Source organism: Lissotriton vulgaris, chromosome 4_1 (genome assembly GCF_964263255.1).
Source record: "Lissotriton vulgaris chromosome 4_1, aLisVul1.2, whole genome shotgun sequence".
Classification (NCBI taxonomy): Eukaryota; Metazoa; Chordata; class Amphibia; order Caudata; family Salamandridae; genus Lissotriton; species Lissotriton vulgaris.
In genome coordinates this window covers 1,065,891,050-1,065,905,742 of record NC_141691.1, presented here as the reverse complement: position 1 = coordinate 1,065,905,742, position 14,693 = coordinate 1,065,891,050, and the positions used below count along the sequence as shown (strand labels likewise).

The following is a 14,693-nucleotide window of genomic DNA, read 5'->3' as shown; positions in this document are numbered from 1 at the left end:
GGTGAAGAATACCTTCTTGACAGGTGAATGAACTTCAAGTAGAAGGGCTCACTAGTGAGCTTAAGACGAGCTGTGGCTTTTTAGCTCCCACAGCATTAGATCTCGCCATATAACGGAACTCCGAATGGCAGTGCACGACTCCCTCTTTATTTGATTGCTTTCCCTCTATACATGCCTCAGGAATGTCAGTAGAAACAGAAGCCAAGAGTGCTAAATATTCCTGTTTGTTCTTATTCCCAATTTGTACGTAGTCTAATAGTGTCTTATCTCTGGGTATGGGGGGGGGGGGGGATGTTGCACTAAGTTTACAATTAATTGTATTGTACAGTGCTGTTGGTTATTTTTTCCCATTTTGCACAAAACTTCAGGCTACAATGCCTCTGTGGGAATGATTATTAAGGTCTTACAGGATACAGGTCTTACCAATACTCTCATATTTTCTTTAGAGAGTGCTCTTTTCATTCTGAAGGTAGGCAATATTCGTTTGCTAAAATATTCCTATAATATTGCGTTACAAAATTGCACGGAAAACGGATCCCTGCTGTATATCCCTAAAAGACATTGATGAGGTGTATATTACATTTTCTAGGATCTAATCACTACATTTCCAATTCCTCTTCATTACTGCTTCTGTACGTTCAGAAGGTGGAAGAGAGAAGGGCACTATTCAAGTGATGGATGACACCCTCCTCTTTACTGACAATGGTGACGCCAGTCTCCTGGACATCTTCGTGGCCTTCGACCTGGTCGAACACTCCACCATGTGCAACACTCACCTCATTTATGGACTACGATGATTCACCTCAAAAAGCTCATCTCCTACCTTTCAAATGCAAGATTATTTAATTAAGACCTCGAGTCATGAAAGTATCTCTGTGGCATGCAGTATACCCAAAGGCTCCATTGTTTCACGTATTCTAATCCACCTCTAAATTGGAAACCTCTTTGATCTCGCCATATAACGGAACTCCAGATGGCAGTGCACGACTCCCTCTTTATTTGTCTGGTTTCCATCTATACAGGCCTCAGGAATGTCAGTAGCAACAGAAGCCAAGAGTCTTCATTATTCCTGTTTTTTCTTAATCTTAATTTGTACGTAGTCTAATAGTGTCTTATCTCTGGTAATGGGGGGGGGGGGGTGTTGTCCTAAGTTTACAATTAATTGTATTGTACAGTGCTGTTGGTTGTTTTTTCCCATTTTGCACAAAACGTCTGGCTGTACGATGATTCACCTCAAAAAGCTCACCTCCTACCTTTCAAATGCAAGATTATTTAATTAAGACCTCGAGTCATGAAAGTATCTCTGTGACATGCAGTATACCCAAATGCTCCATTGTTACACGTATTCTAATCCACCTCTTAATTGGAAACCTCTTAGTGTTCCCAGCTGGTGAGAACATCAAGCTTCATGATAGCCTGTTCGGATAGTCATATTATGTGACTAAAGAAACCCCTGTCCACCGTTAAAGCATGGCTGAGGCTGACAAAACTAACCAAAGCTGGACTCTTTTAAAAGAGATTTTGCCCTGATCATCACCAAGAACAAAGAAACCAAAGTAGAAGAATGGCACACTAGAATGAACAGCAATGGCTTCAGCACCACACTCTGAACTCAGTAACAGCATCAAATCTCCTAGTATCCCTACTGGCTCCAAGCTCTGCATCCACATCACAAAAGAGACGAAGCGAGCCAGGCACCATGTTTTCACAGTCAAACCTTAACTCCCTGAGCACAAATGGCATTCACGTCCTGGTCCTTGCTCAGCTGCATTGAGGCAATGGCTAGGAATAAAAGTCTCCACCTGCAAGCCCCAATCACCTTCAGACTCAGAATCAGCGGTGTCACATTCAAGTCCCTCTCGCCAAACTATCCACCCTACCTGGCTGACAAAATCAAGATCCCATACAGCAGACACAATATACACTGTCTGTGGGCCTGAAACAAGACATTTCAGAAATGAAATAACCATAAGATAGGCTTTGTCTTCCTGTTCACGATTGATCTGAACTTCATACCTACACAGATTCAACAATCTTCATGTCCTCCACCATTTACGGAAGAAGGTGAAGACACTCCTCACCAATGAAAACATTGTCCTACACTTACACTTTAAACTGACCCTTTTTCTTTTCCTGCACAGGACTTTGTAGCTTTAAAGGTTGTTAGCACTTTAACTCTTTTCATTACTTCTCATCAATAAGCATTACTGTTATATACAGCTTCCAAGGGAAGCTTCTTTCATTAATAACTAGATGCAAAACCTGGCTATTCACTTTTATGATACAGCAACATTAGGGAAAAAGTTATTTCTGAATTGAAATGTCACAAAGGAATCCAGGCTGTTTTAACAGAGCTCCCCACAGAGCCTTTACAGTGCAGAACTGGCCCTCCTCTCTATTGGATAGAAGTAGGAGAGCACAGCTTCAAGTGGCAGAAGACCAGGTGTTTTCTTCATTTTTGGAAGAAGAGATAATGTTTTACAAGACTCATTCATTACTTCTCTGCCCCTGTGTAGATGCTGAAAGCAGCAGAGGATAATTTGGGGGGCATGCATAACGCCAATTTACAAATGGGTAAAAAGTAAATAACACGGATGTTTTTCACTTTGGATTCTGAGTAACATCGTAGAGAACTTAGGCTTTGTTATTGTTGTGGAGTGGCGTGGCTCACTGGTTAGAGGCGGCAGACCCGGGAGCAGAAGTCGGCCCGGGACCAGTGTTCCATTCCCGACGCGGCAGGGTCGTGGACCAGGGTCAGCAGACCAGACAATTCTCGCCTCGGTGCCTACTCTAATCTGGGGTCCCACTCGGCAACTCTGGGCATTAGCTTGCCTAATCTCCACAACGGCCCAACCAACGCCGGGGATGCCTGGCTCCACCTTAGGGACTCCCAGCAGGAACCATCCCACAGGGAAAGCCAGGACGGGTTCCCCAGCGGTATACAGCGCCGGGACGCCCCTTTGCTGGGGCAGCTGTGCGCTTCACAAGTATACAACATTTGTCTATTTGAAGTTTCTCAGAACTCCTCCGTGCAAAACATCCCTGTCATTCCCCGTTACCCATCACACCCATTGCCCCATCTACCTAAACAGCAAACTGGTAAAAGTAGGAAAATCCAGAACTCTGAGAAGCACCAGCTCACTTCTTCTCATCCCTCCGAAACTGGAAAGGAAAACGACCCAGTGCTGATCCTTCTCTGGTAACATACCAAGGATGTGGAACGCACTCCCTATTGACCTCAGATGCAACCCCTCCTTCTCTTGCTTCAAAAAGGACCTGAAACTCCTTCTCCTCAACCAATACTTTACCGACCAGGTCAACCACCCTAGGCATCAATAACCTAGTAGACTCCCCTCTCACTTTGACCTTCAAGGATGGTGGTTATCTGACTGTTTCAACCACCTGCGTTTTTCTCCCCTTCACTGTATACATAAGTATTATGTCTTTGCTTATATCTTAATGCATCCTCATATCCTGCGATGTAATGCAATTTTTTCCTTTGTGTATGTAAAGCGCTCTGATACCCATGGGTCTAGCTAGCGCTATATAAAACTTTATAAATACATACATCTATAATTCTATATGTGATGTTTGAAGCACCAGCTTATGAATTCAGTGCAACGGCACTCCCCACCTATCATTTCTGCAACTCCAGTTCTAGGTGTCATAACAGGCGTTGCCATGGGCAATATAGTACATAGGCTTCCCTTCTTTTTTTTTATCAAATCTGTTTTTATTAGTATTTTAGAGTTACACTTTACATTACAAGCATCACTTATAAAAGTTCAGTGGCAGAGGCACGTCATTCATAAATGCATTAGCACATTGTCATATTATCTTACAAGTATTCAAGCTTTGTAATGAATAAGACATGAGATGCTCGCCCAGAGTTGTCGGAACTGTAGTACCCCTGACCTGATGCAGACTCCGGGACTATCTATGAGAACCGGTGTGCTGACCTCTCAATGGTCCGAGTAGTTCAGGGCTGACCCTCCATCTTGAGCTTGCAAACAGATGGTGTATATATGAAACAAAGAACATTAACTGCGGCAGCAAAAAAACCCTCGGTAATACTCCGACTCTCATTCTGTCCCCCCACTTCCTCCTCCCCAGCCAGACCCTCCGCCCCCTCCTCACCGGCGCGTGCGCCCCTCAACTATGGCTGCACCAGCGTGATTGTCTTTGTGTTATATTGGATCAAGAGTTAAACATATCAGACTATCCCGGCAGGAGAACAGCCTGTGGTATGCACCCACCCTCATTTGTGCTTCCCATTCCCTCCGCACCACCCGTGCCTCCCTCCCCGTCCGTCTGCTGTAGTGCATGAAGCATTTGATCCCAGTGTGCCGCTATGGGTTCCTTCCGGAGCCCCATCGTTTCCTCCCTGCGTATGGCGATCCACTCTGCTCTGGCCCACGCCTAGAATGAGGACGTCCATGCCCGTGCACATGGCGGGTCATGCGCCTTCCACCTCCTTCTGAGGAGGCGCTTTGCGACCACTAGCCCCAGGTCCAGCAAACGGGATGTCACCTTATCTTTGGGGGGTCTCGTGAAGTGGTGTAGGATGTTTCCTGGGCCAGTCACAGGGTATGGTTCGGTCTGTGCAACTCCTCAGCAGCTCACTAATTGTTTGCCAGTAAGTGCCCAGCCCAGGACAGCTCCACAGCATATGTAGGAATTCCACCCCTAGCTCATTACACCTGGGGCAGAGCGCATCGTCACGGCAGAAGTATTTGGTAATCAACTCGGGCCTGAGGTAGGCCCTATGGACAATAAAAAGCTGAATCTGGCTAAATCGCATGTTTCCGGGGATGCGTACCGGATTTTTAAGGACCTTTTGCATGGTTAAATGCTGCCCAGGCTCCGTGACTACGTCTCCCCATCTGGCAGTCAGCTTCGCTATTAGTGAGCGGTGCATTAAGAACCCCCCGGGAAAAGCCCCTCCTCTGTTACCAGCGTCTCGTATGCCGTGAGCTCCCCATCCCTATATAGATCACCGAGTGTATGGATGTTGGCCTCCCGCCACTCCAAGAGCATGGAGGATGTGAGCACCCCTTCACCACTAGGCGAGCCCTCCAATGGTATAGCAGGCGCATAAGGAACCGTGCTGCAGGTAAGGTATAAGGCTCTCCGGTAGCACTTGTATGCCACTGCCAGGAGGAGCAGGGTTGGGCGCTCGGTGGCTCGTCGCTGCTAAGGGGTGGAAAAGTTTAGTTATACGCTCTAGGGAATATGGCGGCATTACCATGGCTGTGTCATCTTTACCTCTATCTGCCAACCAGCGAGCAACCCATTGTAGCTGCGCGGCTAGGTAGAAGTGTTCAAAGCAAAGAGCAGCCAGGCCCCCCCGATCTGTTGGCAGGAATAGCTTCGCCAGCACCAGCCTGTGCCTAGAGGTGCCTCAGATAAAGTCCTGCAGTATCTTATTGAGCATAGTAAAGAAGGAATCCGGGATATATAGCGGTAAATTGACAAAGTAGTACAGGAGGCGGGGAAGCATGACCATTTTAGCAAGTGCGACTCTGCCCGTAATTGTCAGCGGGAGCGTGTTCCAGAAGCATATCTGAGACCTGAGCACTGTAACCACCCTCCCAAGATTCCCATTGAACAAGTCAGATGGGCGACGATATATCTGTATCCCCAGATACCTGAAGGTGTCTTCTTTCCATTGGACTCATGTGCCCCCGAGGTGGTATCCCGGGTTTCCGGTCCCTTCACTGAAAGCATAAAGGGAAGATTTACCCGCATTCACTCGGAGCCCCGAGTTGTCAGCAAATGTGTGCAGCAGCTGGTCCAGCTGCTCTGGTATGCGTCCAATATCCCTCACAAACTCCAGCAGGTCATCAGCATAGAGTGATACCTGATGTACTGCGTCCCCCATTGGGATACCATCACCAAGAGTCTTTCGTATAGCTACGGTCAGGGGCTCGATTGCTAGCGCGAACAGTAGCAGGGACATGGGGAACCCCTGCCGGGTGCTTTGGCCCACCGCCTCTGAAATGTAAGGGCCCAATCGCACTCGGACTATGGGGTTCTTGTATAATAAGTCAACCATATGGAGGAATCCCATGTCCAACCCGTAGCGCAGCAACACCACAACGGTAGGAGCCTGCAAATGTAATATCTACGCAGCGCATCCCACCCTCTGACTAGCAAGGCATCTCTTGGACATTCACATGCATTACATTGAGTGACAGAAGCGCTTCTAGCTTACAGCACAGTTCAGCAGCATGTGCACGGACATACGAAAGAGATACAGTGTCTAGCGCACACATGCGTGTAGGCCGTGGAGGGGTACAGCATAGCACTGCTCGATCACAAGATCTGGTCAGCCATCTGAGGCGTCACTACTGGCATGTTCAAGTCTTCGGAGAACACGGTGGATGGGGATGGCGAACCACTGGTTCCCGGGTCACTGCGTGCGCGGGTCTCCATGCGGCTATTGTTGTTCACTGTCCCAAGGGTCGCCACCGCCTCAAGAGCTTCCTGTCATTCCATTCTTATCTTGTCTGGACTGGGCGCAACTGGGCCCGGCCCCATGTCTCGGTGAACCCTCAGCCGTCTGCGCCACCTCGATCTCTTCTCCTGCCAGCCACCATCCTCCGGGCCTGGGGGTCTTGTTCCTTTCCACTGCCCCATCTCCTCCAGCCAGTCCCAAACGTCCGATGGGGCATCAAAGAAGCGGGTACCCTCCTTCGAGACCACTCTGAAGCTAGACAGGAATAACGGAGTAGGGCAACTCCAGCTCCCGCAGTTGATGCTTCACTGCCATGTAGGTGCTCCTCCGTCTCCGAACCGCTGCTGTATAGTCTCGGAAGAACATCACCTGACCATTTCCCACAGTGAGGTCGCCCAGTTTCCTGGTTTCACGGAGTACCACGTCTCGGTCACGATAATTAAGGAGTTTGAAGAGGAACAGAAGAGGGCGAGCTCCCGGTTTTGGCTTCTGCACTGGCACTCTGTGCGCCCTCTCCACCACAAACTGCAGCGATAGCACCCCTGGGGCAGAATATCATGCAGCCAGTTCTCAACGTACTGCTCCGGGTTTTTGCCCTCCTCACCCTCCAGAAGGCCTACCAACCCGACATTGTTGCGCCAAGAGCGCCCTTCCGTGTCCTCTATGCTGTCTTCGAGCTAGTGGACTCGGTCGATCATATCCTGGAGCGCTATAGTGTGCTTTTGCACCACAGGTTGAATCTCTCGAAGTGTCTGGCTTTGCAAGGCAACCGACTCCGCTAACTTACAATGATCGGCATGGAGAAGTGCGAAATCCGACGTGACTTTGTCGATCCGTGTCTCTAGTGGCACTTTTGTTTACTCCAGGGTGGTGCCAGTCGCTCCACCTCTGCTAGCATAGTGTCCATTTTTGCCGCGAGGGCCGCCGCTGGGGGCTACATGCTTCCACTCTGGCGCCCCAGGGAAGGGCCAAGACTGTCAGCCCTTGGCTGTCCGTTTTGAGATTTGTCTCGTTGGTTCGGACAAGCGCACTTAACTACAGGCCACCTGAACCTAGGTCCCTTCCTGCTGTCAGAAGAGAAATCTGCTGTGTCAGTCCTACGGCAGCGCAGTCGACCAAAAAGGGGGGGACCCCTCCCTGGGGTGGTCACCGTCTTTATCAGGGGGTCCTGTCGTGCCGTATTAGCTATCAGCGCTGGGGGCAGTTTAGTTTGCAGCGCGCCTTCCCCGTGCAGCACAGGGGTATGCCTCTGCCGTCTTCACCAGGCACCACCCCACAGCTCTCACCTCTCTGTCAAACGCCACTCGGCCCCACCAGGCGCCCTTGGCCGGCAAGCACTTCGAGTCCGCGGGAGAGTGGGCACAGCACACCCAGGACACCTCTGGCCACCCAGGGCATCCTCTTAACGCGATGCAGCTCTCATGCTAGGGGCTCGCCACTCCAGCTGCAGTCCTGCTCAAAATGGCGCTGCCCCCAAAATGGCACCCAAGTCTCAGTGTGGCAGGCCACAGTCACTCAGGCCTTGCCAGCAGGCTTTCCCCCGGCGTCTCCGGGCACTTCAGACACAACAAAGTCACGATTCCCCAGCGCTAGTGGGCTGCACTTTGATAATCTCACCAGGCGCAGTGCGGTGCCTCACTTACTTGCCAGCCGGAGGGGGGCCCACTACTTTCATCCTGTGGGAATGTCTGGTGTAACCATCCCCGATCACCAGCCTGGCCTTTCACCACGGTCTTCGCCGCACCGTCCACCAGCCTTGCCAGCCCTCACAGACTCTGGAGTAGCACCAACTTCGGGGGATCACCCCCTCACACAGTCACTCCGGGCCGTGTCTCCACACCAAGCCGGTTCAGGGCCTGGACCCGGGCCCTCCTTGAGCTTGCCGGCACTGAGGCACCAGACCGCGGGATTAGCAGCTACCTCCTCCTGGGCCCCCAGGCTCACTCCCTCGACCCATACCTCTCGCTGCACCAGGTCACAATACCTCGCCAACAGGCAGGTGACAGCCGGCTCCCCGGGTTGCAGATGGCTGCCTCTATCCGCAGCTTCTGTGACAGGCCTCGCAGGCCACAGGCTGGGACGCCTCCCTCGGCGCCTCGGGGCCTACACGTGCCCTCCTTCCGCCCCGGGCCTAGCTCCTCACCTTGGAATGCAGAAGCTGCGGCAGGTAGGGTGGGCCCGCGATTCTTAGCAGGCCTCGGCGCTCGGGTGACACAGGACCAAGTCCTCGTCTGCCCCACCGTGGATCTTGAGGGCAGCAGGTTTTTCCCACAAGTACCAGGCGCACTTTCCCTGCTCAAGCCCCGCTGCGCCGCACGCAGACGTTCCGCCGCTCGCTGGTTCCCGGACCCCACAGCAACGTCCGCGGCAGTCTGCACAGGCCGCAGGTCAGGGCCTCTCCACTGACGTCTCACTGCCTTCTCGTGCCCGCCTCCTACTCCGGGCAGCGCTCCTCCTCACAGCGCCCGATAGCGGCCATGGGTAGCCGGGGACAGCGGGGTCTGCCAATCCCCCGAGACACACCGCCCGGTCTGCCTCACTTGGACACCATGCACCGTCGGGACAGCACTGGGGTAGTTCTCAGCGTCCTTGGCAGTGTCTCAGCGTCACCATAGGCCCCGCCGGCAGCCGTTGGGTCCCGGAGCACTTTTCGTGACTTCGCCTCTGGAGCCGCTCTGCTTCAGCCGGTCCTCAGTTTTCTCTCTTGCGCCTTCCGATCAGGCACCACCGGGCCCCACAGGCACCCCACTGCGCCCTCCCACCATTTCCGCTCGGTACAATCACGGGAGACACTTCAAGAGGATAAACTATAGAAAAATTAGGGGTCGTATGTCGGAGCGCCAGCAGTTCGCGTTCGCCATGTTGGCTAGCTGGCTACGCCCCCCCGTACATAGGCTTCCCTTCTCTGCGAAAACTCACTTTGCTGAAATATGCAACCCAATATTTCCATTCAACATGGCATTTGCTTCTATCTATGTCTTTTTTTTCTTGGACAACCAGACCTCTCTGCCCTGCTAGTCCAATTTGAATATTGGGGGTGTCTTGGTCCAATTAATTATGAGAAATACATTTGTTACAATGAAGGTTTCTGCTGTAATTTTAACCCCTTCGCTGCGGCGGCTATTCCGCCGCAGCGCTAAGGGGGTATGGCGGCCGCGCGGTGGTCACATGCTTGTGACGGAACCGCTCCGTCACGGCTCGCGGGCGAGCTGTGCTTGTGACGGAACGGTTCCGTCACGAACGCGCCCGCCCAGTGGAACGCGCCACGCAGGCGCGAAATCAGCGCCGCGCAGGCGCGCCGAGCGGGCCGTGACGGAACCGTTCCATCACAAGCACAGCTCACCCGTGGCTTGTGACGGAGCGTTTCCGTCACAAGCATACAAGAGGTTAAAGGACAGACTAAAGATTAACGTAAATAATTAGTTTTGTGAACATTTTACCTGAATGATTACCTAATCTAAATATTCATTTTAAAAAGATAATCAGACGCATTTATACAATTGGCCTCCTGGCAATACTTACGCCTCCAAGGGTGCTACATGCCAAAGCAAAAAATCGAATCCATTCCACTTCCATGCCAAAGTTATCCAGAGCTAGAATACTTCTTAGCAGCTCCATGGGTAAGCACAAGTCTTTCCATTTCTGTTCCAGCTCATTCAGCTGCACAAACTGATAGGAAGAGAGCTAAAAATAAAAGAGAAAAGCATTGTAAAATATGAATTTGTTTCCACCTTCAAAAAACAAATAAGCAATTATGCAAAATTATTAAACCGTACATTTTGCAATTGTAGGCTTTAACAAGTTATCTAATTGTTTAGTGATTTAAAATGGAAAAAGTTTGAGACGTGACACCAAAAAATGTTGGAACACAGTGGTTGATTTTTGTGTGTGTTTCATGGACTTTGCTATGGCTACAACCTGTGTCAACTCCTTTGCCGCATAAATAAAATGTTTTTAAAGTGGGGGCATGACTACGACGCCGAACGAAGATGCCACATCTGGCATGAGCTTCGACCAGTGAAGGAATTGGCTGGCATTTATCCGCCAGCCATCCGGGATCCGTGGTCCACAATTACTGACACAACACCAGGCAGCGTTCAACAGCCAGTGGTAACCCCAGGAGAACTGAACTATCCTGTAATAGGACTGGGCAAACCAGCTCCCAATGCGAGTCTAAGATGGCAACTGCGGGCCTCCACCGAGTGGCGGCATTCTAACAACTTGGTGTGGAAGTGGGGACAATGAGCCTTGACTGCTGCGGACCACAGTCCTGATAACGGGCACTGTATTTCCCCTGTGGGTTCCGTAATCAATGTGCCAATAAAAAGTCCATAAAACACCCAAGTGGGCCCCCAGGCCGAGAAAGATGTTAATTTAGTTTTTCTCCCTGCTGCGCGTCTCCACATCAACGTGAAGTTTTCTCAACCCAAAAGCCCATTTGGGTGTTTTAATGGATGTTTATTTGCCGCAATTTCACTGAACCCACTGAGGTAATACTAGCGCCCGAAAATGTGAACTACAGGCACCAGCATGCCTTGCACCAACCCACCTGGGAGTAATTGGCACAGTGCATGTGTATAAGTACTTGTGGGCAGCATTCCCGTTTCATTGCGATTTTTTCCCTGAAGAAGATGCTAGGCTTTGAAACGCGTTGGGACTGAATAGTGACTCTGGACTGTGCACTCTGGTATGAAATAAATTCACGGTTTAAAAACCACCCTGTTGAAGGCTTGTTCTCGCCTCAGGGCAACTTTTTTCTTGGATATATATATATATATATATATATATATATATATATATATATATATATATATATATATATATATTTGAACACACAAAGGATTGGCGTGCTCGAGCCACTTCCACGGCGGGCTCACGACGGGGTTCGCCAGCCCCCTATTATTCCACACACTCCAGGTATAAATTTCTTTAGGAAAAAAACAGAGTCGGAGCCCAAATTCAGAACGGTGTTGTCAGAGTTTAATTGACAGACAAGAAACACCCAACGCGTGATCTCGAAACGCGTTGGGTGTTTCTTGTCTGTCAATTAAACTCTAACAACACCGTTCTGAATTTGGGCTCCGACTCTGGTTTTTTCCTAAAGAAATTTATACCTGGAGTGTGTGGAATATATATATATATATATATATTCACTGAAAAAACTATAGGTTATAGACCATATATAGTTAGGAATTCGCATTTACAAACCCTTATTTTACTCACACAAAACCATTGAAATTCCATATATAGTTAGTTGCACTAACTATATATCGCGCACCCGCAATCCACTGCTGATGATGTCACATATTACATCATTCATGACATGGTCAGTGACATCACTGATGACATCACTGATGACATCTCAAATGACATCACTGATGACATCTCAAATGACATCACTGATGACATCTCATTTGACATTACTGATCACATCACTGATGATATCATTCATGTGATAATACGATGAACCTCTTCAGACTCTAATATAACCTTAGATACAATCAGTGTAAACAGACACTCACAGACTGTCACTCATCCATGGAGTTACTCACACACCTAGTCAGTCATGCAAAGAATCAATCACACCTCCATTTCCTCAACTATACAGTTATACAAACTTTACTTATTCAAACATATACTAACACATATTTACTCTCTTATACAATCCCTGATACAAGTTCACAATGATCCATACAGCCACCCACACATTCACTGGCTCTTATGCACAGTTATTTATATATGTCAACTCTCACATGTACTGTGTTTTACATATGTACTTACTTTGACATGTAGCACTGAGATATCCATTCACTCACCAATACACTCATGCACACAGTCAACCGCCCATACAGCTGTTTCCACATGCACTTTTGAAACCATACATCTAGTGAATCAACTGCTCACACATCTATGCACAGAGTCATACACCTCCCAGCCACCCACACACACACCTAGTCTCCCATACAAATACTTGGGCAACCAATCAATAACCCATATAGTTACTCATATAGCTACTTATCAACACATGCAACAGTTTACAGAACAACAGACATAATGATGCACAAATTAAGACAGTTTAGTCACTAACCCATGCACTCAGTGAGACACATTTAATCACTCACACATACAGTCAGTCATGCACCTACTAAATCCTTCATCCAGACACTTATACATCCACTCATTCTTCAATATGTAAGACATATTTTAACTTTACAGAAACATACAGTCACTGGATGTTGTCATCAGTGATGTCATCAGTGATGTCATTTGAGATGTCATCAGTGATGTCATCAGTGATGTCACTGACCATGTCATGAATGATGTAATATGTGACATCATCAGCAGTGGATTGCGGGTGTGCGATATATAGTTAGTGCAACTAACTATATATGGAATTTCAATGGTTTTGTGTGAGTAAAATAAGGTTTTGTAAATGCGAATTCCTAACTATATATGGTCTATAACCTATGGTTTTTTCAGTGAATTTTCAAGGTTTTGTAAATGCTAATTCCTAACTATATATGGTCTATAACCTATGGTTTTTTCAGTGAATTTTCAAGGTTTTGTAAATGCCAATTCCTAACTATATATGGTCTATAACCTATGGTTTTTTCAGTGAATATATATATATACATACATATATAAACATATATCATCTGTATATCTATATAAATACAAACATAAATGCATGCATACATATACTTATATGCATACAGATGCATGTTATTTACATGAAAGTTGAAAAAACACTAATAAAAGCAAAGCTAAAAAGCCACCTCATTACAAACAGAATGGCTTTAACTTAAACGAGGGCGAGATCTATTGCATTTTCAATGCTTGTTTACTTTGGTTCCATCAAGAAGGCATTCAGATGTGTCACACATTTGCCATAAATTCTGAATGTTAGCACTCTAGTTGCACATTAGATCACTGTAGTAAAGCTACTGCTCACCAGGGACGTCTGCTGCTGGTATTCAAAGTGCATGTTTCAGTCTGCATGTCAGAATTTTTTTAATGAAATAGAAGAGGATTTGAGAAGTCACTCAAAATGATCCCTAATTTTTCTTTCTGAAGCACTAATCATACTTTCTATGGCAAAATTAACCCCCTCATGTTGTTCCTTTTTAAATTGAGTGTTTTCAGACTTACAACTTCATTCCAATCAAGATGGCTTCTGGTGTGCCATACTTTTGTCATAAGTAAGACTGTTAGCGCTCTAGTTGTTCTTTAGAACACTCTGGGACATTCTGTCATTGGGCTATACTTGGGGTACATCTGGGTGATATTTGGGCTACATTTAGGCTCTTTTGTCTCTGGTGGCCATCTTGGGAGACTGTATGTCAGAATTTTTTAATGAAATTGAAGAGGGTTTGAGAAGTCACTCAAAATGTGCCCTAATGTTTCTTTCTGCAGCACTAATCATAATTCATATGGCAAAATATACCCCCTCATTTTGTTCCTTTTTAAATTAAATGTTTTAAGAGTTACCACTTTATTCCAATCAAGATGGCTTCAGGTGTGACATACCTTTGTAATAAGTAGGACTGTTAGCGCTCTAGTTGTTCTTTAGAACACTCTGGGACATTCTGTCATTGGGCTATACTTGGGCTACATCTGGGTGATATTTGGGCTACATTTGGGCTCTTTTGTCTCTGGTGGCCATTTTGGGAGACTGCATGTCAGAATTTTTTAATGAAATAGAAGAGGATTTGAGAAGTCACTCAAAATGTGCCCTAATTTTTCATTCTGCAGCACTAATCATACTTTCTATGGCAAAATATACCCCCTCATGTTGTTTCTTTTTAAATTAAATGTTTTAAGAGTTACCACTTTATTCCAATCAAGATGGCTTCAGGTGTGCCATACCTTTGTAATAAGTAGGACTGTTAGCGCTCTAGTTGTTCTTTAAAACACTCTGGGACATTCTGTCATTGGGCTATACTTGGGCTACATCTGGGTGATATTTGGGCTACATTTGGGCTCTTTTGTCTCTGGTGGCCATTTTGGGAGACTGCATGTCAGAATGTTTTAATGAAATTAAAAAGGATTTGAGAAGTCACTCAAAATGTGCCCTAATTTTTCATTCTGCAGCACTAATCATACTTTCTATGGCAAAATATACCCCCTCATGTTGTTTCTTTTTAAATTAAATGTTTTAAGAGTTACCACTTTATTCCAATCAAGATGGCTTCAGGTGTGCCATACCTTTGTAATAAGTAGGACTGTTAGCGCTCTA

The 14,693-nt window shown here is 47.4% G+C and overlaps 1 protein-coding gene across 1 annotated transcript in view; it reads right to left on the bottom strand.

Moving 5' to 3' along the window:
- Positions 1-14,693, bottom strand: part of ROPN1L (rhophilin associated tail protein 1 like) — a 245,683-nt gene that overhangs the window by 125,573 nt on the left and 105,417 nt on the right. Inside the window, exon 3 of the mRNA XM_086965295.1 lies at positions 9,980-10,141. Coding sequence (XP_086821421.1) covers positions 9,980-10,141 — 162 coding nt within the window. The remainder of the gene's footprint in view (positions 1-9,979; positions 10,142-14,693) is intronic.